The sequence below is a fragment of the Malurus melanocephalus genome, unplaced genomic scaffold, assembly GCF_030028575.1.
Source record: "Malurus melanocephalus ecotype Western Australia unplaced genomic scaffold, MMel_1.1 scaffold_74, whole genome shotgun sequence".
Taxonomy (NCBI): domain Eukaryota; kingdom Metazoa; phylum Chordata; class Aves; order Passeriformes; family Maluridae; genus Malurus; species Malurus melanocephalus.
This window is the reverse complement of record NW_026623306.1, coordinates 375,143-396,316: the sequence shown is the minus strand read 5'-3', so window position 1 is coordinate 396,316 and position 21,174 is coordinate 375,143. Positions and strand designations below refer to the sequence as shown.

General features: G+C 53.8%; 2 protein-coding genes and 1 non-coding gene across 6 annotated transcripts; all 3 read left to right on the top strand.

The window, feature by feature from the left end:
* Positions 1-1,629: 1,629 nt before the first annotated feature.
* Positions 1,630-13,497, top strand: TMEM61 (transmembrane protein 61). Of its 4 annotated transcripts, none has more exons than XM_057366982.1 (3): positions 1,630-2,126; positions 10,396-10,806; positions 12,888-13,497. In XM_057366982.1, the coding sequence occupies exons 1-3, from the start codon at positions 1,990-1,992 to the stop codon at positions 13,171-13,173; spliced, it is 834 nt and encodes a 277-aa protein (XP_057222965.1). In that variant the 5' UTR covers positions 1,630-1,989; the 3' UTR covers positions 13,174-13,497. The 4 variants fall into 4 exon arrangements, with proteins under 4 accessions (XP_057222965.1, XP_057222966.1, XP_057222968.1 ...); XM_057366983.1 differs by having other exon boundaries at positions 1,634-2,126; positions 12,891-13,496; XM_057366985.1 differs by lacking the exon at positions 1,630-2,126 and adding an exon at positions 6,923-6,975 and having other exon boundaries at positions 12,888-13,494.
* Positions 13,498-15,005: 1,508 nt separating this feature from the next.
* Positions 15,006-17,858, top strand: BSND (barttin CLCNK type accessory subunit beta). The gene is made up of 4 exons (XM_057366967.1): positions 15,006-15,182; positions 16,138-16,220; positions 16,538-16,780; positions 17,463-17,858. Exons 1-4 carry the CDS (start codon positions 15,006-15,008, stop codon positions 17,737-17,739), a joined length of 780 nt encoding a protein of 259 aa, XP_057222950.1. The 3' UTR covers positions 17,740-17,858.
* Positions 17,859-19,843: 1,985 nt separating this feature from the next.
* Positions 19,844-19,914, top strand: TRNAG-CCC (transfer RNA glycine (anticodon CCC)). Its single transcript has one exon. It is a non-coding gene; the product is annotated as a tRNA-Gly (tRNA).
* The last annotated feature ends 1,260 nt before the right edge of the window (positions 19,915-21,174 follow it).

The window sequence follows — 21,174 nt, the reverse complement described above, 5'->3', positions numbered from 1 at the left end:
AAAAAAAAAAAAAAAAAAAGGAAAAGAATGGCTGGAAAAAAAGAGTTTAAGATGTTGGTTATGTAAGAGTTGTGTAGTTGTTAAAGTCACCTAGAATATCCTTTTAATAAACGAAGAAATCGCAGAGCCAGATAAGTTAATAATTAAGGGTGACAAAAATACACCATTGTTCCACTAATAAGGAACTGTATTGGCCTTATTGAAGATAAATGGAGGCGTATTTAACGTGGTTCAGTGCTGTGCTGATAGACTACAAATGTCCTTTTTTTCCACCAGAAAACTCAGTACAAAATCAGGTCGAAAGCTGATTGCCAGTGTTTGTTCCCTCCAAGTTGCTCGGCTCCTTTCAACAGCAGATGTGCCTTGGAAGCGACTCCCACGTGTATGGAGCTGAGCAGAAGGAAGCTGGAGGCTTTGAGAAGAGGTTTCTGCCCCTTTTTGTGGAGAATGACAAGATGTGTTCCCACGGGTGGATCACCTCGTGGAAGGACAGAGCGATTTTCAGACCGAGGACTGGTTAAATTGACTGGTCCTCAGCTCTGCAAATCAGCRGCTGGAAAAGGTGTCTGCACGGAAGGTGATGAGGCTGTGATTGCTCMATTTCCTTTAATGCAGGAAWTTTCTGTAGAATCCGGTTTGGCRGATTGGTTGGAGCCATACCTAGYAAAATGAGATGGCAATTTCTGTACYTCCTGACACGGCCAAACCCCAATTTTTTTGTACGTCCAGTAAGCATCAGAATATGATTGCTGCAGCACTGTGTCCATGGGGTACAGTGGCCTTTAAATACCCACCCACAGAAACCCTGTAACTCACAAATAAACCTGAGAGTGGATAAATGCACTGATCCTGCCCCCAGCTCATGTTAAACTCCAGGTGCCCCTCCAAGCCTCATGTGCTGGGCCAGAGACTCACACAACTGCTCTCTGTCTCCTCCTGGCCTCTCCATCCTTGGCAAAGCCCATTTTTTTTTTTTTTTACAGAATGCTTAAGGAAAGCATTGAGAGATCAGCCAGCAATAAACCACTGTCATCCCAGAGCRGTTAATTACCATTATCTCTGGTATCAGCCCAAAGCCTGTAATAAGCTCTGAACTTTTATTGCACTGAGGTGTCCGCTTACATCGAGACTAATGCAGATTATAGGGCTGGGATGAATTCTCCCTCATGCTGGAACTGGCAGAGTGAATCACAGGGCAGGAGAATTTCATCCCTCTGCGAGGCAGTGCCTGCCAACAAGAGCTGGCACTTCTCTGGCACAGGAGAAGTGTCAGGGAAACAAAACTACACCTTTTCTAAATAAGATGACTAGCCAAAGGAAAGGACAAGATAGATTTTGGGGAGAAAGATTAACTCTCTGGATGCTTGGTGGCTCCCCAGGCAGGTTGAGCAGGGAAGCCTACATTCTCCATCAGCCTGTCAGTTCTGTGTCTCAGGGATKTCATTTATGGGCGCTTTCTGTGAGGTCCTGTCACAGTCTGAGGTGCTGATGTGTCATCWGAAAAGGTGGATGGAGACCTTTCTTTTCATCTGAAGGTAACTAGGGCAGGCAATATCTTCCAGCTGTTTCTTCACAAGCATCTCTGTAAATGCCTGTTACTCACAGTCACATCCTCCTCTTTCTTCCAAGTCAGCACAGAGTCTGTTTTCCTCTGAGAGATCGAGGGAAGAGATGGGAGCAACCTGCTCCTACACCTCCACAGGAGAAATCTGCTGCTGCTGTTTCTTTCAGGCAGAAATTAGGAGAACATCAGCAGTGGGGTCTCCTCAGAGCCTCATAGATCTAACCAGAGGTTGAGCCAAATTCCCCACTGAGGAAGCCGTGGCACTGGAGATGAGTGTTGATATCCTCTGACAGCCTGGCTCTGACTCTTTTAATGCCATTGCAGAGAAGTTGCAGCCCGTTATTTCCCAAACTCAACTCCTGTCATTTCTTGCAGAGTTTCAAAATTGTCTCCAGTTACCTAGAAACCTGTGTAAGAAGACGTAAATGTTCTGGGTTAAAGCAAGGCAAGGGGTGCAGGCAGAAATCACAGAGCTCTCCCTGGGTCAGGAGCCAACATTGCAGATGAGCTTTGAAGAGAGCAGCCAGGCTTTGGGCACAGCAGGGCAGCAAAGGCACCCTGGGTGAGTATTTAACTGAATTCAAGGGGAATTTCTTACAATACTTGGTACAGACTCTTTATGCCTGTGTGCATGCGAGTGTGCATRTTCTGCCTCAAATATACCAGGAGTGCTGCTCTTCTGGTTCTTTAGTACTTCAGGTTTGTAAGTAAGTTTGGCCTGTAAGTTCCTGTTGTGGTGTAGTAAATTCTATATGAATCCTTTGCTGTGTTGTTTAACTGATAAGTTAAATCTGTTATGGTTAAGTGCTGTGGAGTTTAGATGCTGTTTATTGAAGTACTGTTGTGCCTTTAGGATGTACTCATTTTTATCCTTACCTYCTCTTATCCTTTTGTTTCCCCCACCCCTGCCCAGCCTTCACATAGATAATTTTGGGTTTATTTTGGTTTGGATTGATTGACACTGGGTTTTTTGTTTGCCTTTTCTCTTGTGTGCATTAACCATCTAGTAAGTAATAGAGTGAACCTCGYTGACGAGCTTTGTTGTGCTGTCTCTTTTATATTAAATCTGTTTTTGCTGATACCTTTGCTGGTGATTCTTTAAGAAACCTTGAAGCACTCATTGACAACACTCCTTCTCTCAGCCATTCCTCGTGTCTCTCCCCAGGCTGTCAGGCTTCCAGTGAGATGTTTGCAAGGTTTGCTGGCAGCATGATATCCCCCAGGCATCTCCCAGCACAGCACATTGATGTGAACAAATGTTTGTGGGCAGCGTGATGCCAGGGCAGGCAGTGGGATAATTCAGGGGCTTTGGAAAGGAAACCAGCTGTGGAACAACCTGTGTTGGACACCCAGGGCTTCTTTGTGGCTCCACACATGGTAGTAGCCAGAAGGGTTGGCTGGCTGCTCCACCCTTTTTTCTAAAAATTGTAATTATTGCAGCTTTGAGCTTCTCTTTCGCATTTTTGTGCTGAAAAATAAACAAAGCCCAGCCCATTCCCTGCTCCCTGGAGAGCTCTGTAACAGCTGCATRCAGCAGGGGCATGGATAAGCTTGGGGATGTCAGCATAGATGTAGTTCAACTCACATCTAATGTTGAGCTCACTGGGAAGCAAATTTATCCAGTTCTGTGTTTAATCAAAGTGCCTGCTACTTCTTGCAACATCAGCATTTGGAATCAAAGATACACAGGAGCTTCAAGCTCAGATATTGGACGTGTGGAATGAAGCAAACTGCTGCCGTGTTTCAGCAGCCAGGGCAGGTCTTCCAAAGCTCTCTTTGCTCGGGTGTGATAGATGCACTTGTGACTGGCATCCAGCTTGACTGAGGAGCCCACAGGGCTGGAAATGGATGTTTCCTCACTGCAGCTCACACTCCAGCAGAGCTGCAGCAGCTGTGGCATGTTAAACACGCTGTGTGGTGGGTTACCCACGTGTAACACAACTGTGGTGGCTCTTCATGGAGAAAGAAGCTCAGACATGGGGCTTCCCTAAGGCAAAAATCTCCAGGAGCTCAGGAAAAGTTTTGTCTGACTAAAAACTGAGCTGAAGCAWAAGGATTTAACTCTTTGCTTCCTCCATCCCTTGTTAGGTGAATTTCAAATCCTTTGCAGATTTTGTTAGAAAGCTCCTAGGAAGTTCTTTCTGTCCTCATCTGCAACACAGAGATTTCCCTTACCCAAACCCCGAAGTTTTATCATACCCATTTACCCACACAACAGTCTCAATAGGAGTTGGCACCTCACTCAGGTGCTCCTGTACGAATACAAAACCCAAATGAAGAKCTGAAGGAATTTGAGAGCATTGCTTGTCCATAAAGCCCTCTGTGGATGATGCTATCAGTGCTTTCCAAGTCCCTTCCCAAGACTTTMCACCACAGTTGTGTTCCCCAGTGTGGTGCAGCTTTACAGGCTGCTGGGACATCATTACAGTTGAATAAGCAAATATTTAAGCTTTGAAACACTCAGAGGTTTTGGGTCCAGTGCCTTGCTAGATGATGGACATAGCTCGTGCAGAAACCACTTCAGAAATGGATATTAAACAACTTTATGCACACCTTGCTCTTCTGTTATAATTCAAACTCAGCAAAAGCCATGGGAACTAAATAATAAGATACTTTACAAAGTACATATTGTACAGAAAGGGTTTCTGCAGTCAGTAAAGTATCAGGGCAAAAACACAGCTGTCTGTAGGAATACTTGTAGGTRAACAGAAAAAAACACAYATRYTTTGTGGTCAGGGAGAAGATCCCCYTTCACATCCAAAGGCTTGGTCTTTCCTGCTGGAGAGCACAAAGGAGTGATCCCAAAGCCCCAGCTGCCTGTGCAGCAGCAGCACCACAGACAGATCCGAGTCCAGCTGCAGGTTCAACCCCAAACAAGCTGAAGGACGCTGGTGAATGTTGCATCACCTGAAGATGTAGGATAAATATTTTCAACTCCCGGGTTTGCTGACTGGATTAATCAGGAGTGCCGGAGCCAGTATATCAACTAGCACAACTAATCAGGCATTTTAAGAAGATGCAAATTAAGGCAAAGATAAACAGCAGGAGCTGTTTGCTTTACACGTGTTGGATGCAGGAACTCTTTCCCATCTGCACATCCTCMTGGCTGCGTGCTGCAGCCCCTTATCAGCCACTCCTGATGTGCCCATGCAAAGGGAAACCTGAGATGTGCCAGCCCCTGGGAATGGCTTCTCGATGGATCTGGATGACATGGACACCTCATGCCTGCAGAGATGTGACCCCTAAAGCCACATCAGTGGCTCTTTAGTGGCTCTGTCACGGAGAGCATGACCAGAGGTGCTTGCTGTGGGCAGCCGGGCATGGGGTGAGTGGCCTGTGTGCCAAATCACTGATGGACAACAATGACCTGGCCCAGGTCCCATGTGTAAGGATTCCAGCAGGAAGCCTTGGCTCTCCTTCTCTGGACTTGGTGCACCCAAATCCATTCTTGGTTTGGTGCTCTTGGTATCACCCATTCTGTCGTGACAGGGCAAAGAGTGCATGCACACACACACACACACCCCTATTGGAAAAGCTGACTTATTTACCTTGATTATGCAGTCAAATGCATTATTTTACATGTGATTTGCTGCAGCAGCAAAATTAGGTGAACAGTGAATCAAAAAGCAGCCCTTTTTTTGTGCCAGCAGCATTGCTCAGGCTCAGCATCCTTACCTGGGGGAGGCAATTACTGGAACAATCTCTTTCCCCGCTCTTCCTTTGTTCTTGTTCTTGCAGGGGCTGTAACTGTCTTTTATATCCCCTTGTTTTCTCCACTGCAGTTTCAYYGTACATGGGATGTTTTACATACTTTGCACAGAAATTTTGTCTTTATTCTGGAGAAGCCCTTTCCCTGTGCCTTGTCCACCAGCAGGAAAGTTCTTCAAGAGGGAAAATGCAGTTTGGCCAAGGTGCTGCTAAGCAGACAGAGGTGCTGGTACCACTCAGCACTTCCAGCCTCTGTCTTTTGGTGGAATATTTGTCATGGGTTTGTGGCTGCCTGTAGGCCAGACCTCTGGGGAAGGTTGTGGGGCTGGAGGAGCAGTGTGTTGCCCCAAAGCCATCTCACTCTGCAGGCCTGTGCTGGGAATAGCATGGAGTCATGCACTAACACCACCTTGAAGAGCTTCAGATTCTGTTTGACAATCAAATTTCAGTTAAATACAATATCTGAGCAGGTAATGAACAGAAGGTGCCTCACTGTCCTTCAACAGAGGTAACAGGTGATTCACAGTGCCCACATCGTTGGGTGGTGGCCTTGGGGACTTCTGCCCCGTGCTCCTCTGTGATGGAGACCCGACCTGCTGCAGGGCCAGGCCTGTGTGAGCCAACCCTCTGTGTGCCTCAGTTTGCCATTTGTGAAACTCCACAGTGCCTGCTGTACACCCACACATACTCAGCTGGGCTGAGTGGCTTCTAATTCAGATATGAATTCCACAGCGGGGCTTTGCATCAGCCCCTGTAGCCTGTGCAGGTAAAGCCTGAGCTGGTTTTGAGGTGAGGAGCTCCAAGCAGTGCAGGAGCAGCAGCTCAGGGTRTGCACAGAAATGGTTCTGCCTGCCAGGGATGCTCAGCTGTAGCCCAAGAGCAGCGTGATGGGTCTGTGTATCTCTGAGATGCACAGCACAGCACGGTACAGCAGCTCTCGATCAAATATTTCTCCAGCTCTCTGGTGAGGCATTGTGCCTGAATCCACATGATGCCGTGCTGACCATTCTGAAACTCAGATCAGAGCACCTTCAGCCTGTTTAATACCCAGCTATCCTGAGTGCTGCAGGGTAATGGTTTTAAAATAAAGGAGGGTTGACTTAGATTAGCTATGAAGAAGTTTTTTGGTTTTTTTTTTTTACAATGGGGTTGATGAAACACTGGCACGGGTTACCCAGAGAGGTGGTGGATGCCCCATTTCCGGAAACATTCAAGGCCATGTTTGATGGGGCTCTGAGCAGCCTGATCTCGTCAAAGATGTCCTTGCTGGCTGCAGGGGGGGTTGGATTATGTGGCCTTTAAGAGGTCCCTCCAAACCCAAACCTCCCTAGGAGTCCACAAACGAGGGAAAAGGACAATATCAGCCTCTGACAGAGAGGTGAGGAGCACCAAGCGAGSCTGGGCAGAGATCCTGGTGTGCCACACAAAGGACAGCAGCGCTGTCCCCAGAGCAGGGCTGTCCCAGCCGCAGGGGAACATCACGGGCTCTGCATCCCGAACCGCCGGGAGCGCCGCGCCCCGACGGGACGGAACGGGAGCCGGGAGCCGCCCGCCCGCCGGGCTGTGCCGTGCCGTGCCGTGCCGTGCCGGGAGGGAGCGCCGGTCCCTGCCCGCCCCGAGCCGCCCCCCGCCCGCCCCCGGCCCCGCCCGCCCCGCGGGCTCGGCGGAGCCGCCGCTCGGCCGGAACGGGGCTGCCGGCGGCGGTGAGTACGCGGCGGGGCCGGGGCGGCGGGGGGACACGGGCATCCCCCGGCTGGGTGCTGTGCCGGGCGGGATGGGGGCTGCGCAGCGGGAATGACCCCCACCGGGGACTGCCACCTCCCTAGAGGGGACCTGGGGCTCCGGCATCGCCCCAAACCTGGCTGGGGCAGACACGTGCCYTCCTCTGTCCGAACGGGAGGCTGAGCGCCCCGGAGTTCTGGGATGCGCTTCCAAAGCATCACAATTAACTCTGCTTTGAATGGGGACCAAACCCGCGCTGATAAGTAACACAACAAAATAGCAAATTCGGATAAAGGCAGGAAGGGATCTCCCTAAAGACATGCTCACGCTTTGGTGCATCTCTCCACGGAGTTCTTCTTCTGTGGTTAAAGGTCTCCAGCCCCGCAYGGAAGGACGGTCTGTAAGTGCCGTGGAGGGACGGGTGTGGAGGTGGATTTCTGCTTGATGGCGGTGGGAGAGGTTCAAAACTCTTTTCTTTTCTCGTGTTGCTTGAAAAGAGCGTTTTTCTGAGTAATGCTTAGTAGACCCTATGAATCACCATCTGCATAACTTTATATGGGGGCAGCTATTCTCAGCATTTCACTGGAACTATGTAAACTATCAACATTCTTATCTGTTTGTACATGAAACGTGCAGATCTATTCCCTGGAAAACTATGTCAGAGCCGGTCAAAGGAGGAGACGGGGAAGAACAAAATGTCAGGGTGGCTCCGGGAGCGTGGAGAAGGGTGTTTGGGAGCCCGCAATTGCCGTGGTCAGACGGGCAGCCCCTCCGTGAAAAGTTGTGCTGGAAATGCTCATTGGGAGGGAGATCTGCTGTGCTGAGTGCCCGGGGAGTGGAGTCGGGAGAAGCTTCGGGAGCAGCGGGTCCTGCCCCAGCCTCGCACCTCGCTCCTTCAGACTCTTCCTCCAGCGCTTGGTGCGCTGAGAAAACACCGCGGGTCTTTTAGAGAGGCTCCGGAGGGCTGCGGCAGCCCGAGAGCGGGCTTGGCAAGGGGACGGCGSGGTGGCAATGTCACCCAGCGGTGGCAATGTCACCCAGCGGTGGCAGTGCCACCCAGCGCGGCGGAGCTGCCCCCGCACAGGCGCTGCGGGAACACGTGCGGGGACCTGGGGGAGCTCTCAGCCGCGCTCCCTGCGCTGCGCTGCTTTTGTCGAGAGAGAAGAGTTTATTCTCTCGAGCTGTCAATCCGTCACCTCCCAGAGGCTTCTCCACCTTCTCTCTCTGCCTCCCCCTCATTGCCAGCGCTCCCAGATGTGCGCAGTGCTGGAGCCTGCAAAATTCCCCCTGCCCAGGCAGCGGAATCACAGCGTCTCCTAAATCCCGTCAGGGAATTCAGAGCATCTCCCAAACCYCACCAGTCTGACCCCAGAATGAGGAGAGTGCTGGCTGCAGGAGCTGAACATTTCAGCTCYTGGTGCTGGTTCAGTCCAGGCTTTCAGTTTGGAGTGACCTGACATTTCCATGCTGTTGGACTGAAAGCTTTGCTGTAGGGTTTTTTGGGGTGATGTTTTCTTCTCTAAACAATATTGGTTGATTTTTTTTTTTGGTGAAATTGTGCTGTTCTCCAAAGAAGCTGCATTCACACATCAGTGGGGTCCTTGTGCTCTCCTGAGAATCTCCTGCTGCAAGGCAGCCTGAGTCCAGCTCTCCTGTCGTGTCCTGTGATGGTTTTGGGAGATGCTGATCCCTGATAACATCAAATACCATCCCTAACAGTCCCTTCTCCACCTCAGCTCAGCCAAGCCTCTGCCATTCCATTGAGAAGGGACCATCCAAACCTGCCCCCATAACGGAGAGAAGCTCTRCCTTCTCTAAGCCTGGGAACACGATCTCTGTCCCAGCTGGTGACCACAGCTGGTGACCACTGACCACTGCCAGCCTGGGCAGGAATTCGGGCTTGTGACCTTGCTGGAGTGAGCTGTTGGGGCTCCCAGTCCTGCAGTTTTCCTAAATCCCACTTCTCATCAGTTTCCTTCATTAAATGTCGATTAGATCAGATCGTGTTTCTTTCATTACAGGGTAATTTGGCTTTCCATTTAGTGGGCCCATCTGATAAAAAAATGGTTTGAAATAACATAATTCTGTCTGACCTTGATGACACCAGGTCCATGCTGGACTTCTGCTCCCTGCCTAGCTCTGGCTCAGCACTTCCAGATCTCAGGGTACAATTTAAGACCCCTCTGCAGGAGATGAGCCCTGCCTGGAGGGACAGAGACCAAAGCCACCACATTATTTTCTGGTTACTGAGATTGCTGACAGAGTGCTGAAGGCAGGGGTCACAGCTGAGTGTGGGTCATCCTTCTGTCCACCCACCTCAGCTTGAGCTTCTCCTCTGTCCTGGCCATCCCCCATGTGCAGGCTCTCCACTGGCAGTGGCACCACAAATAACCCTCACAGCAATCACCCAGGACTGAGTCTGCCTGGGGGTGCTGGTGCTTAATTCCCACATGGTTTTAAGCTTTTTGTCCATTGAGAAGTGGGAACTGAACCTGCATCTTCTTGCTGGGCAGTGAGCAGGGCTAGGGGGGATGTTGTGAGACATCTCTGCCCCCTTATTAGTTGATTTTTTTGGGAGATGGGATGCACAAGCTGAGGGAGAAGATGCTTGCTGTTTGCTGGAGAAAGCGGTGGGGACTGAGGTCAGAAAGCAGCTCCCCCTCCCCAAGATTTCCAGCACCAGGGAAACTGGAGCATGTTTGCTCTCTGCTTGTGACATTTAGCTGAGAAGAGCCACCCAGCAGAAACATGTGGCACTACCTCACGTGTTTGGTTGTCAAACCAACTCTAAACCACCCTGATAGGGAGGGTGAAGGTGCTGATAGCACCTGCGGGATCGATCTTGACAGGAACTTGAGARGGTTTGCGCTGGAGCTGATCCAGGGGAGGAAGGTTTTGTGTGCCAAACCTCATGTGGATGAAGATTRAGCAGATTTTTCCAATGTCATCAGTTCTGGAGGAGAAAACAGTCACACTGGTAATTCAAAGTGATGACATTTTGAATTTATGTCCCTCTCTCTGACCTCTTCCATAAGCCATGCTGTGACAACCCAGGAAACCCAGCTGGCATTCCTCCAAGATTGGGAGGAAGGCTGGAATAAAACCCAAAGAGAAGAGCTATGAAAGTGCCTGGAGCTTGTCCACCCTGCCTTTGTGGGAGTGCTGTGCTGTTCACTGAAAATTAGGATGTTTTTGCAGATTGTTGGGAAGTTTATGGGTCCAACCTGGTGCTGACTTTGYTCTTCCTGAGTGTTTCCCATCTGAGATGGTGGAAATGCCCTTTCTGGTGGTCAATAATGACGGCTGAAGAGGCTGCAACCCGCAGCGAGGCCATCTCCTCCTCTGACGGTTCTTCCACAACCTTCTCCCTCTCAAACCCATCCCCACTTCTTGTCTTGCAGCACCTGGGCTCTCTCATGCCTTGTCTCACTCTTCTCCCCTCCTGAAACCCCCTTGAGAAGGATGGCAGCCTCSTCTTTCCGCTACGGCATGACCATCACGGGCGCCGTGCTGCTGGTGACGGGGACGCTGTGTTTTGCCTGGTGGAGCGATGGCGAGGTGGGCTCGGGCAGTGCTCGCCTCCTTCCTCCCCGGGAAGCCGAGGCTGTGCCCAGCTCCTCCTCCTCCTCCTCCAGCGCCCTGCTCCGCTCCGTCAGCTTCTTCTGCTGCGGTATCGGCGGCATCCTCCTCATCTTCGGGCTGCTCTGGTCGGTCAAAGCCAACGCCAGGGTGGTGTCCCGGCGCTACCAGTACCATTTCCCCAGGGATCTGCAGTACTTCACGGCGGAGCCTCCGGAGAAGTGGAATTGCAGGTGGGAGCCGCGTCCCTGTGCTGTTTGGGTGGGTGGAGGGGGGGTTTGGTTGTCTCTGAGTCTCAGCCTGCTCCCAACCTTGCTGGCTGCAAACTCACAGCATCCTCAGCACTCAGATCGTGCTCTGTGCTCCCCTCCCGCTCACCAGGCAGATGTTTCTGCTCATTAATGTCAACCCCTGCCCGCCCTCTCTGTGCCCACACTGCGTCCAGCTCTCCTTGCCCTGCAGGGCCATCACGTGCCGATGGAGACATCTCCTCAGCAGAGCCACCAAGCAGAAGAAAACATTGGTTTTCTGGCAGGAGGTTGGAATGTGGGGGTGGGGAAGGGTCACCCAGAGCTCCAGCTGTTGAATCCTGCCCTGGTCTCCCAGGCCTGTAGTGATCTGTAAGGATAAGGGTGTTTGTAACGTTTGAAATGGAAGCAAATTCTTTGTTAAATGAGAGTTAGATGAAAAAAATACGGAAAATAATTTTTGGAACGGCATCAAGACAGCAATGTAGGCAGAGGGTCCTTTACAAAGCCCATTTTGAGGTATAGAAAGATTCCTTGCCCCGCTCTGAACAGCACTGCTGCTTTTTGGGTCCCCACAGTCTTCCACCATGAGCCTGAGATTTATTTCCACTTCTTGATTTAAAAGCTTTTTGATCGAGATGGATTTTTTTTTTTTTTTTCACAGAGGCTGCTGTGGAAGCAGAGCCAGCCAGCCCTTCCCAGTGCTTCTTTATGGGGTCACAGCAAAGATCTTGGCTCAGGCATAAATCGGGCTCTGGGGAAAAGCAGCACTAAAAGAAACTCTTAACAACAAACCATAAAAACTCAGAGGGGAGGCACATTCCTGGTTCTCCAGGGATTTCGGTGCCCATCTGGATTTCTGCGAGCTCGTGAGCCAGTCTGGCTCTCCAGGGGGAGGTTCCTTGTCCCAGGAAGGGATTTTGCTGTGCCCCCGTGGGGAATGTCCCCTTCCCTGAGCTCCCAAATCCCGTGCTGGGTGGGATCAGCACCCTGGCACTGCTGGTGCTGCAGCAGCTCCTCCAGCCTCAGCAAAGCATCCYGTGCTGGGATAAATCCCCCTSTCCGCATTTCCAGGGCAGCATTCCTGTGCAAGCTGAGGCTGTTTGGCACAATCCCTGKCACAGAGGCCCTGAGCTGTCTGGGACAGAGATCTGCCAAATTCAGGATTGAGACATCCCTGTGGAGCTTTTCCTTTGGACCAGCTGTGCCCTCCAATGCCTGCAGCCTCCCCAGCACACTGGGCTGGGTTTCAGCTGCAATGAGGAGTTGATTTGGGACTGCACCATTCCATGGGGTGCCATGCACAAGGCAAAGGTTTTTTCTGGAGGTTTTCCCTGTCCACAAGCCTCGTTTGTTGAGCAAAGCACTGCTGGAAGTGGCACCAGGCTTGGCCAGTGCAGGGAGGGCTCTGGCTGGCTTGAGAGCGGGGTGTGACCACAGTGACCCGGGGTGCCTGGTGATGGCCTGAGTCCTTGAGCCAAACTGCCCCCTCAGCTGTTGGCAGTCTCTGTTTTTCGGGGAGTGAATTAGGGGTTGGGCATGATGAGGATGCTCTTCTGCCTGTGGGACCCTCTTGTAAGACCTCATGGGTGGCTTCCCACCCACCCTGACCTGATATGGTCACCTCTTGACCCTGAATGTGCAAAACCTGCCCACATGCCATCCCTGGCACGTGTGCTAACCATGCTCAGGGATGCTCCAGACAATGGGGTTGATGGGGTGTGGGGATGTTCCTGTTGATGGGGCACTGGAATGTTCTTGTTGATGGGTGCTGGGATGCTCCAGTTGAGTGCTGGGATGCTCCAGTGGGTGCTGGGATGCTCCAGAGGGTTCTGGGATGCTCCAGTGTGTTCTGGGATGCTCCAGAGGGTGCTGGGATGCTCCAGTTGGACACTAGGATGCTCCAGTTGGGCGCTGGGATCCTCCAGTGTGTTCTGGGATGCTCCAGTGGGTGCTGGGATGCTCCAGTTGGACACTGGGATGCTCCAATTGGGCGTTGGGATCCTCCAGTGGGTTCTGGAATGCTGACCGTGTGCAATTCTGGGTTTCTTCCCGCTCCCTGKCAGCAGCTGGGAYGCCAGCGCCATCCCCACCTACGAAGAAGCGCTGACCTGCAGACCCGCCCACGGCGCCCCGGCCTACGTGCATCCTCCCGGGAGGAAGGAGGAGCTGACGCCGCCCCTGTACCGCTACCTGGAGGAGGACGAGAGCTGGCAGGGCGGCCGGCGGCGCAGCTCCTCCGACAGCGCTTTGTTCCGCCCCAGCCCGTCCTGGCTGGACTCGCCGCACCCCGAGGAGCCGCAGGCGACGCCTCCCCCGAGCTACGAGAACATCAGCGTGCGAGGGGTGTGAGCTGGGCATCCCGGGACTCTGTGCGTGCCTGCCCGCTCCCTCGGCTTTAAACTGAGCCTGTTCCAGTGCGGGGGTGGGCGAGGAGCAGCGGGAAGGGTCAGCCTGGCTTTGCCGGCTTTCCGAGCCGTGGGTCTGGCGCTGTTGGGATCGTGGGTCCCGCAGGTGATTGCGCTCAGAGCGTCGGGGGTAACCGGCATGTTGGAAAGCTTTCTTATTTTTAATAAAACCACTGCTGAGTTCAGAGGCTTTGCATTCCCTGCTCCGACCCCCAGGCCAGGGCTGCGCACTCAGTGAGAAAAGCTGCAGTAAAGGCCGAGGGATGCGACCAGAGAAATGCCGGCTCCGCGATGCCCCGTCCGCTCCTCAGCCTTTGCAGTGACCCTTCCAGCCCCATCCCCATCCCTTCTAGCCCCATATCCATTCCCATCCCTTCCAGCCCCATCCCCATCCCTTCCAGTCCCATCCCCATCCCTTCCAGCCCCATTTTCATCCCTTCCATCCCCATTTTCATCCCTTCCATCCCCATTTGCATCCCTTCCATCCCCATTTGCATCCCTTCCAGCCCCATTTGCATCCCTTCCAGCCCCACCCTTTCCATCCCCATCCCCATCCCCATCCCCATCCCCATCCCCATCCTTTCCAGCCCCATTCCCATCTCTTCCAGCCCCACACCCATCTCTTCCATCCCCATCCCCATCTCTTCCATCCCCAGCCCTATCCCCATCCCTTCCAGCCCCATTCCCATCCCTTCCACCTTGCTGCCCTGCACTTCCCACGCCTCATTTCCTTCCGTGTGGAGATGCTCAGTGGCTCGTGTGTGTGGGCACAGCAGCCAAGTGCGCTCGGCATTTCGGGCAGTTTCCCACAAAAGCCATCCCGAGCGGTGCAGCCCCTCCCTCCCTGCCCTCCACGGATGGGTGTGCAGCCTTGCYCAGAGCTGTGGCAGGGTCTGCTGCCAATTCAAATACTTCTCTCCATCCCACTGACACAATGGGCTGCCTGAAGAGCCACAGCCACGTCTAACATATTGTTTATAATGTAATTATTTCTCATAAGCCAGGTGTATCAAGGGAATAAAATGAGGGAATAAATCGAGGGAATTAAACAAACGCTGTCTGGCTGTCAGATGTGTGGTGGGAAGGAGACACCTTTTAACACCCCAGCTCCAAGTGAAGTGAACACAGGGCACAGGGATACTCTGTCCTCACTGCTCCTGGATGTATCCACCCTGCTCCATCCTTTCCTGGCTTTAGTCCCCCCTTCACATCCCACCTGCTGCCCAATGAAGCAGCCTTAACACTCAGCCAGCACTAGGCAGGCTCTGTTCCAAACMCAGTGGCCTCCAAAAAGACCCAGAGCACTCCCTCTTATCCCATTGCAGCCCTGCAGCCCTTGAGAACACGCTGGGCCCTGCCATCCCCCTTATCTGGGGCTCTGCCAGCTCCGATTCATGCCCAAGTCCAGCTCCAGTGCCCGGGGCAGGGAAAATCCCCACAGGAGCAGCTGGTTTCCGGGTCCCCATCCCCGCAGCCGTGTCCCCTCTGTCTCTGTCCCTTCCCCAGCTGTGGGGTCGGGCTGCGTGTGCCCGCAGGGAAGGTTACCCGGACACGTGCGGGCGGCTCCACTGGAGTGTGAACGGCGGGGCAGTGTTTGCATTCATTACAAACCCATTAAAAACTGGCTGGCTCAGCCCTGGGCAGGACCAGCTCGACGTGCAGCCGATCCTCAGCTCCTGGCAGGGTCCGGAGAGAGGAAGCACCGCTCTCCCTCCCCTGCCGGTGCGCTCGGMGGGCGGCAGCCGCAGGAGAACCGCGGATCTCCTCCCGGAGCCCATGGCAGAGGAGAAAACTTTCCGCTACGGCTTCATCATGCTGGGCTTCTTCCTGGTCATGACGGGCATGTTCATCATGAGCGTGGAGAAGCCGCACATCTACATCACCTTCTGCGTCCTGGGCGTGCTGCTCGTGGCCGTGGGCATCACCTGGAGCATGTGCCAGTGCTATCCCAAGGTAGGATCTTTCCCGCTGCAGAGCGCTTTGCGGGGCTCAGCTGGATTTTGGGGTGTATGGCCTCAGTTTGTGCCTCAGTTTCCCCAGAGGGAGCCAGCTGCAGCAGTCTGGGGGAGGGGGAATTGGTTTGGGGACATTTGTGTCCTGCTGGTGCCTTCAGGATGTGGCTGCTCTCCTTCACCCCCTGAGCCTGGGGCTTTGCTTTCGGGCAGGCAGCAGGGAATAATCCCAAGGAAATAACTTGTGTTCCTCTCTGCCATTCAGCCGTTTCCTTGCGATCTGGGGCTTGGCAGGCTCCCAGGACTTCCAAGAAGGGATTTTGGTGGCCACGGAGGTCAGAGGGTCGCAGCCCCAGCCCTCACCTGCCAGTCTCCTTGGCAGAGGGCACGGAGGGCAGCCACGCGTCCCCGCCCTGGGAAACCGCTCTGGCAGAAAAGGGATTTTTCCAAGGAAAGGGCGTCTGTAGGACTGATCTGGGCACTGCTGGATGGCCTGTCAACAACCTGGCTGCCCTCCAAAATGGGGGGGAGCAACCTGAAGAGCTGGGAGTAAGCTGGGATCTCTGAAAGCAGCTGTRTTCTCTGGGATTGGGGTGAAGCACAAACCAGCTCCCCTCAAAGCCCCACTGAGGAGGGAGCTGTGGCTTTGCTGCTGAGCTTAAGGCTCAAGAACGGGGCATCTCTGGTGCCATCCCTGACCAATGACCTCCCACGTGGGCCTTGGGGCTCCCTCTGGGCTTGGGGTTGTGTGACTCCACTGGATGAAAGGCACTCATTCATCCCTTATTGATTTCCCTCAAAAAAAAAAAAAAATTCCGAGCAAGACATCCAAATACAGAGGGAAAAGACCCCAAACCCAGCTGAAGGGACACTCTGACCCTGTCCCATGAAGGAGGGATGAGGGTCCCCGTGATGCCCAGTGCAGCCCCTGGGCCCTGCCTCTTTTCTCCCCCCAGATAACGTTCATCCCTGCGGACCTCGAGGCCAAGCAGTTCCTGGACCACAAACCCATGATGCTGCTGCAGCAGAAGGACACCTGGTGGGTCCCAGAATGGGGTCACGTGTGTGCCCTGAGGGCAGGGTCTGGGACTGGGGATAACTGCACCGATTGCAGCCAGAAGGCCGAGCAGGGATCAGGTTGGGCTGAGCTGGGGTGGTGCTGGGGGATGCAGAGCACCCAGTGATGCTCCTGCAGATGTCCCCTGTCTCTGCTGCTGGTGTGGCCAGTGATATGGCCTTGGTGGCCTGTAAAGCCGCTCCCTCAGGTGATGGAGCCCTGTGTGCCTGTGCCTGAGCACCTTACAGCTCTGTGGGCTCCAGGTCCTGCTCAGCACCCCGTTAACCCTTTGCCTGCAGCCTGATTGTCCCCTGCTCCAACCAAGAGGYCACCAGCACCTACGAGAAGAGCCTGCCATCCTAYGAGCAGATCCAGGGGCAGGCRGYCAGCTCAGCTCCACTCCCACCCTCGGCACAGCCCAGAGCCCGCAGCTGCTCCCAGTCAGCAGTGCAGGCCAAAGCCGAGATCCACCGGGAGCTGGGGGGTGCTGGGGACCCCCTCCATGACCTGGCACCTCGGCTGGAGACAGCAGCAGGCAGCGGGTATGTAGTGCCTGCAGGGCTCTGGTGGGATGTGGGGTGAAAATGGGGGGGCAGACCCCCAGTGCAGGGAGAGGGAGAGGGGCAGAGGGGTCTTTGCTTCTCTCACTGAGCCCCCTTGGCCCTCTGGACCCTGGATGGTGTCTCAACCCACAAGGAGTCTCTGAACCAAATGATTTCCCAGGAGGAAATTTAGGTGGCCTTTGGCTGAAATTTGCATTTTGATGTTTGMATTTTTGTATTTTACTTTTATYTCACTTTATCATATAAACAGAATCYCTCACAAGAACAAMCCCAAAGTTCCTGGTCAGGYTTTGATAGAAATGAGATGTCCAGCATGTGACCCTCAAAAGCAGACGCCACATATGATACCCAAGTTTGGGAGGTCCCAAAGGGTGATGGGGCCAACTGTGCAGGTTCGGGGCATAGGACTTGGGCACCTGCCAAAAATGTAGCTGTGGCTGGGATGGGTGCACTGCTTTCCCYTCGGGATGCAGGAAATGCAAGGGCAGCCACTGCTTCATCCCATGGGCAGGCAGGTGTCCCCAAAAAGGGATGGGGTAGAGCCCTCCTGGGGGCTCCAGCACCCACCAGGGGCTCTGGTGACGCTGGGATGCTGCCGGAGAGCTCCGGGGGAAGCCGCAGCTCCTGCCCAGCCGTGCCTGCTGTAACCCTGTCCCCGCAGCCCCGCCCGGCCGGCCGCGGGCGATGCCCCGCTCGCCTCCCTGCTGGAGGAGATGGACACACCATCGCTGGAGGGKTCCGTGCCCGGCAGCCCCACGCCACACAGCCGGACTGCTGACCGCTCCGGCCGCACCCCGAGCAGCTCCCCGGCCGGGGCAGAGCGCCCCGGGTCCCCTCGGAAAGGCGCTGGGGAGGAGGATGACCTCTATTATGGGCTGCAGGAGGAGCCGGATGCTCTGCTCAAGGACAACGACGGTCTCTTTGAGCCTGAAAACTGATTTCCCAGAGGGAATGGCCTCTTGGCATGGACTCATCTCACGGAGGGGCACACAGGTCACAGCCTGGAGGAAAGGTGGCTGTCCCCGAGCTCCTGAGTGTCCCTGTGCCGTGTTGCATCCCTGGTGCTCACCCAGCCACTCAGGATGCTGTCATTGCCCCCAGACACAAAGGGGGTTCACTCACCTCCTGAATGAACAGAATATGGGACAAGGSTCCCTCCCCAAGCCCTTTGGGTGGGCACCAGCCAGCTGGGCTGGGCAGGATCCGGGCTGAATGCTGTGCTTGGGAAGGGAAAGGATTGGCTCTGCTGTTTGGAGCAGGATCAGGGTTAGACAGGTAAAGATGTGCTCGGTGCTGGTGGGTTTCGTGAGGCAGAAATGTCCTCAAAGTCTTTTCTGTACTTATCCAAGCTCTGCTGAAATTAAAATTAGATCCTGAGTCTCCTGCAGCAGGCAGCCTTCGTGTCTCCAGGCTGGGAGAGAGGTGATGGAGGTGACAGCCCGTGCTGTCCCCTGTCTCCTGCACAAGGACCAGCTCCCAGTACCTTTGGGGGCAGAGGGAGGAGGGCTCAGCTGAGCCAAAACCCTGGCGATGACACTTGGGGTGGTGGCTTTGAGCGCTGCCAGCTGGGTCAGTGCCCACAGCCGCAGCTGTGTTTGAGCTCTGGCACCCAAAATTCCCGTGAATGTTTGTCCCAAACCACGCGGATGCTCTCGGTCTGGTTTGTCACCACAACAGGGACAACACTGGGGCTTGTTTGCAGCAGTGCTGGTGGGAGCCACAACCTCTGGGGATCTGTGTGGCTGAGCCAGCCCAGGGCAGCTGGGTTTGGCTCAAAGCATCCATGGATCCAGCAGCATGGGGATGCTGCGTGTCCCTGTTTTGGGAAAGCTGGGCTGGATGCTGCCTGAGCCTGGCATGGCCCCAGCAGCCTCGGGAGCGCGTCTGCTGGCACAGGAGCCCTTCAGCAAATTCCACAGGATCGTAGAATTGAGTCGGAATCCYGCAGAGCTCAAGAGTGGGGGAAAGCCGCCCTCCAGCACCCGAGGGGGAGGAAACGGAGAGTCCTGGAAGGATGTTCCTGTGTTCCCYTGGAACAGGGAGTGCTGTGCTGGCACAGTGCAGGCTGTGCGAGAAAAGGCTGCACCTGAGGCGTCACAGCCCTGTGACAGCCCTGCTGCTGCTCCTGAACCTGCTCATCTTGGTGTCACCAGAGCAGCCCGGGAGAAGGGCAGGGAGCACCCACGCACTCGGGGTGTTTATGGGCAACAGCGGGTGGGGAATGACGGCTCCGGTGTTGGCTAAACACCGCCACGGGATTGCGAGAGGCTCTGCAGGAGGAAGCACCCCCAGACTGATCGCACGAACTCAGCTCCCGCCTGTCCTTCCCTGTGTGTGGGGGAGAGCGGTGGCTCTGGGAATGCTGTTCGGATGGGGACGCGTCACTGCGTTTCACAGGGCGCCCGGGGCAGGATGTCACTCAGTGCCACTGCTCCTATTGAGCGTGGGAGTCTGGTAGAGACCTAAAAATTTTTACCTGTAGAACCACAGAATATTTGGGTTTGAAAAGGACCTTCAAGATCATCTTGTTCCAACCCCTCTGCCAAGGGCAGGGACAGCTTCCATTAGACCAGGTTGCTCCAAGCCTTTCCTCACAGAAGAGGTTCCTATTTCACTTGCCACTCCCATTTTTGGCAAATTCTTCCACTCACTGCCAATTTTTTGGTAAAATTTCTGTTTTTCAGAAGCATTTCTTCAGGCAGGAGCAAAGGAAGGGCTGACACRGGGTCCGGACCCTCTCTCCCGCAGAACCCTTCGCTCAGCGGGCTGTGCGTGCCCCCAATCCCGGCGCAGCATCCTTGAGCCGAAGGACTCGGCTGTCGCGCCGGCCGGGGTTAAACATTGTGGGAATCGGGACATTCCTGCATGGCATTAAGGGCTGCGAGCAGCCCCGGCTCGGGCTCAGTTTCTGGAGGGAGGGGACCCCCACCCTGAGGGACCCCGCGGCTGGGAGGCGATAGAGGAGCTGACAGTGACACCCACTCGCCCACTCGGTGGCCACGCCCGAGCCCTTGGTGGCCCGCGGGGGGAGGTGACATCASCGCACCAGTGGTGTAGTGGTATCATGCAAGATTCCCATTCTTGCGACCCGGGTTCGATTCCCGGCTGGTGCAGACTAGCACTTCATCTCTATATTCGGTTTGAGGCACTGATAATGTGCAGGTGATTGTATTTGCAAAGGCCTCACGAAATTGCGTGGGGAAGCTTCTTTTTACCAGCGCGATGCTCGGCCCTGCCCGCACCACCCGGGGCCCCTGGGAGGGACGGCGGAAAGGATTTAGGGACCTTTCCTCCTTTTTGAGATCTTCTGTGACGCGTCCTCTGCTCTCTCATTCCCCCTCAACAGGAACCCCCACTTTACACAGACTTTGGGAGCCTCGCAGGGTGCCAGCACCCAATCACATCTCTTCAATACACGGTGCAATTTTTGGGTTATTTCTGAATAATTTTTCAATTAAAAAAAAAGTCTGCAACTGTCCTGGAGAAAGCTCCAGAGGTGAGCATCTCTCACATTCCCTACTCAGAAGCTCGGGGCGGTTGTTCATGCCAAGACTTGCGTGGGTTCTTCAGCACGTTGGGATACACATGGAACTGAGGGGATCAACACCATCCCCTCCTCCTTGGGATCCTTCTTGGACAGCTTGTCCCCTGTGCAAAAATGAAGAGAGTGACTGCAGGGAGAGGGAGATTGTCCCCATTGAGACGGGGTCCCCCCGTGCTCAGCTGTCCCCGAAGCCTCCCGAGGCCACARTGGTGCCTTGTGGGACTCAGCAGCACTGATGAAGCTGAGCCCAAAATTAGGAGTGAGACTCGTCCCCTGAACATTGATCCCTTCCAGTGTCACCTCTGCAGCAGAGTGGGTGACAAGCAGTGTCACCTCCAGTGACCCAAACCAGAGTTCAGGCTCCCGCTTGGGGTCTCGTTAAAAAATCAGCATTGTCCATACAAACTGCTCACATCCAAATGAATACACGTCCATATAAACCATGCACATTATCATAAAACACACATACTAAACATATTGAACATATGCAAACCACACACGTAATTATAAAACATGTTCATCCATGTAAAAAAAACCCATACATGTCCATACAAACCACATGCATCCATATATATGCACAAAAACCATACACACAATTATAACATGTACATCCATGTAAAACATATATGTCCATACAAACCTCATACATCCACATAAAACATATTTGTGCATATAAACCGTACAAATAATTATAACACATACATCCATGCAAAACATACATGTCCACATAGAAACCTAATACATACATATAAAACATACCTATGCATATAAACTGTACACATAATTATAACATGTACATCCATGTAAAACATATATGCCCATACAAACC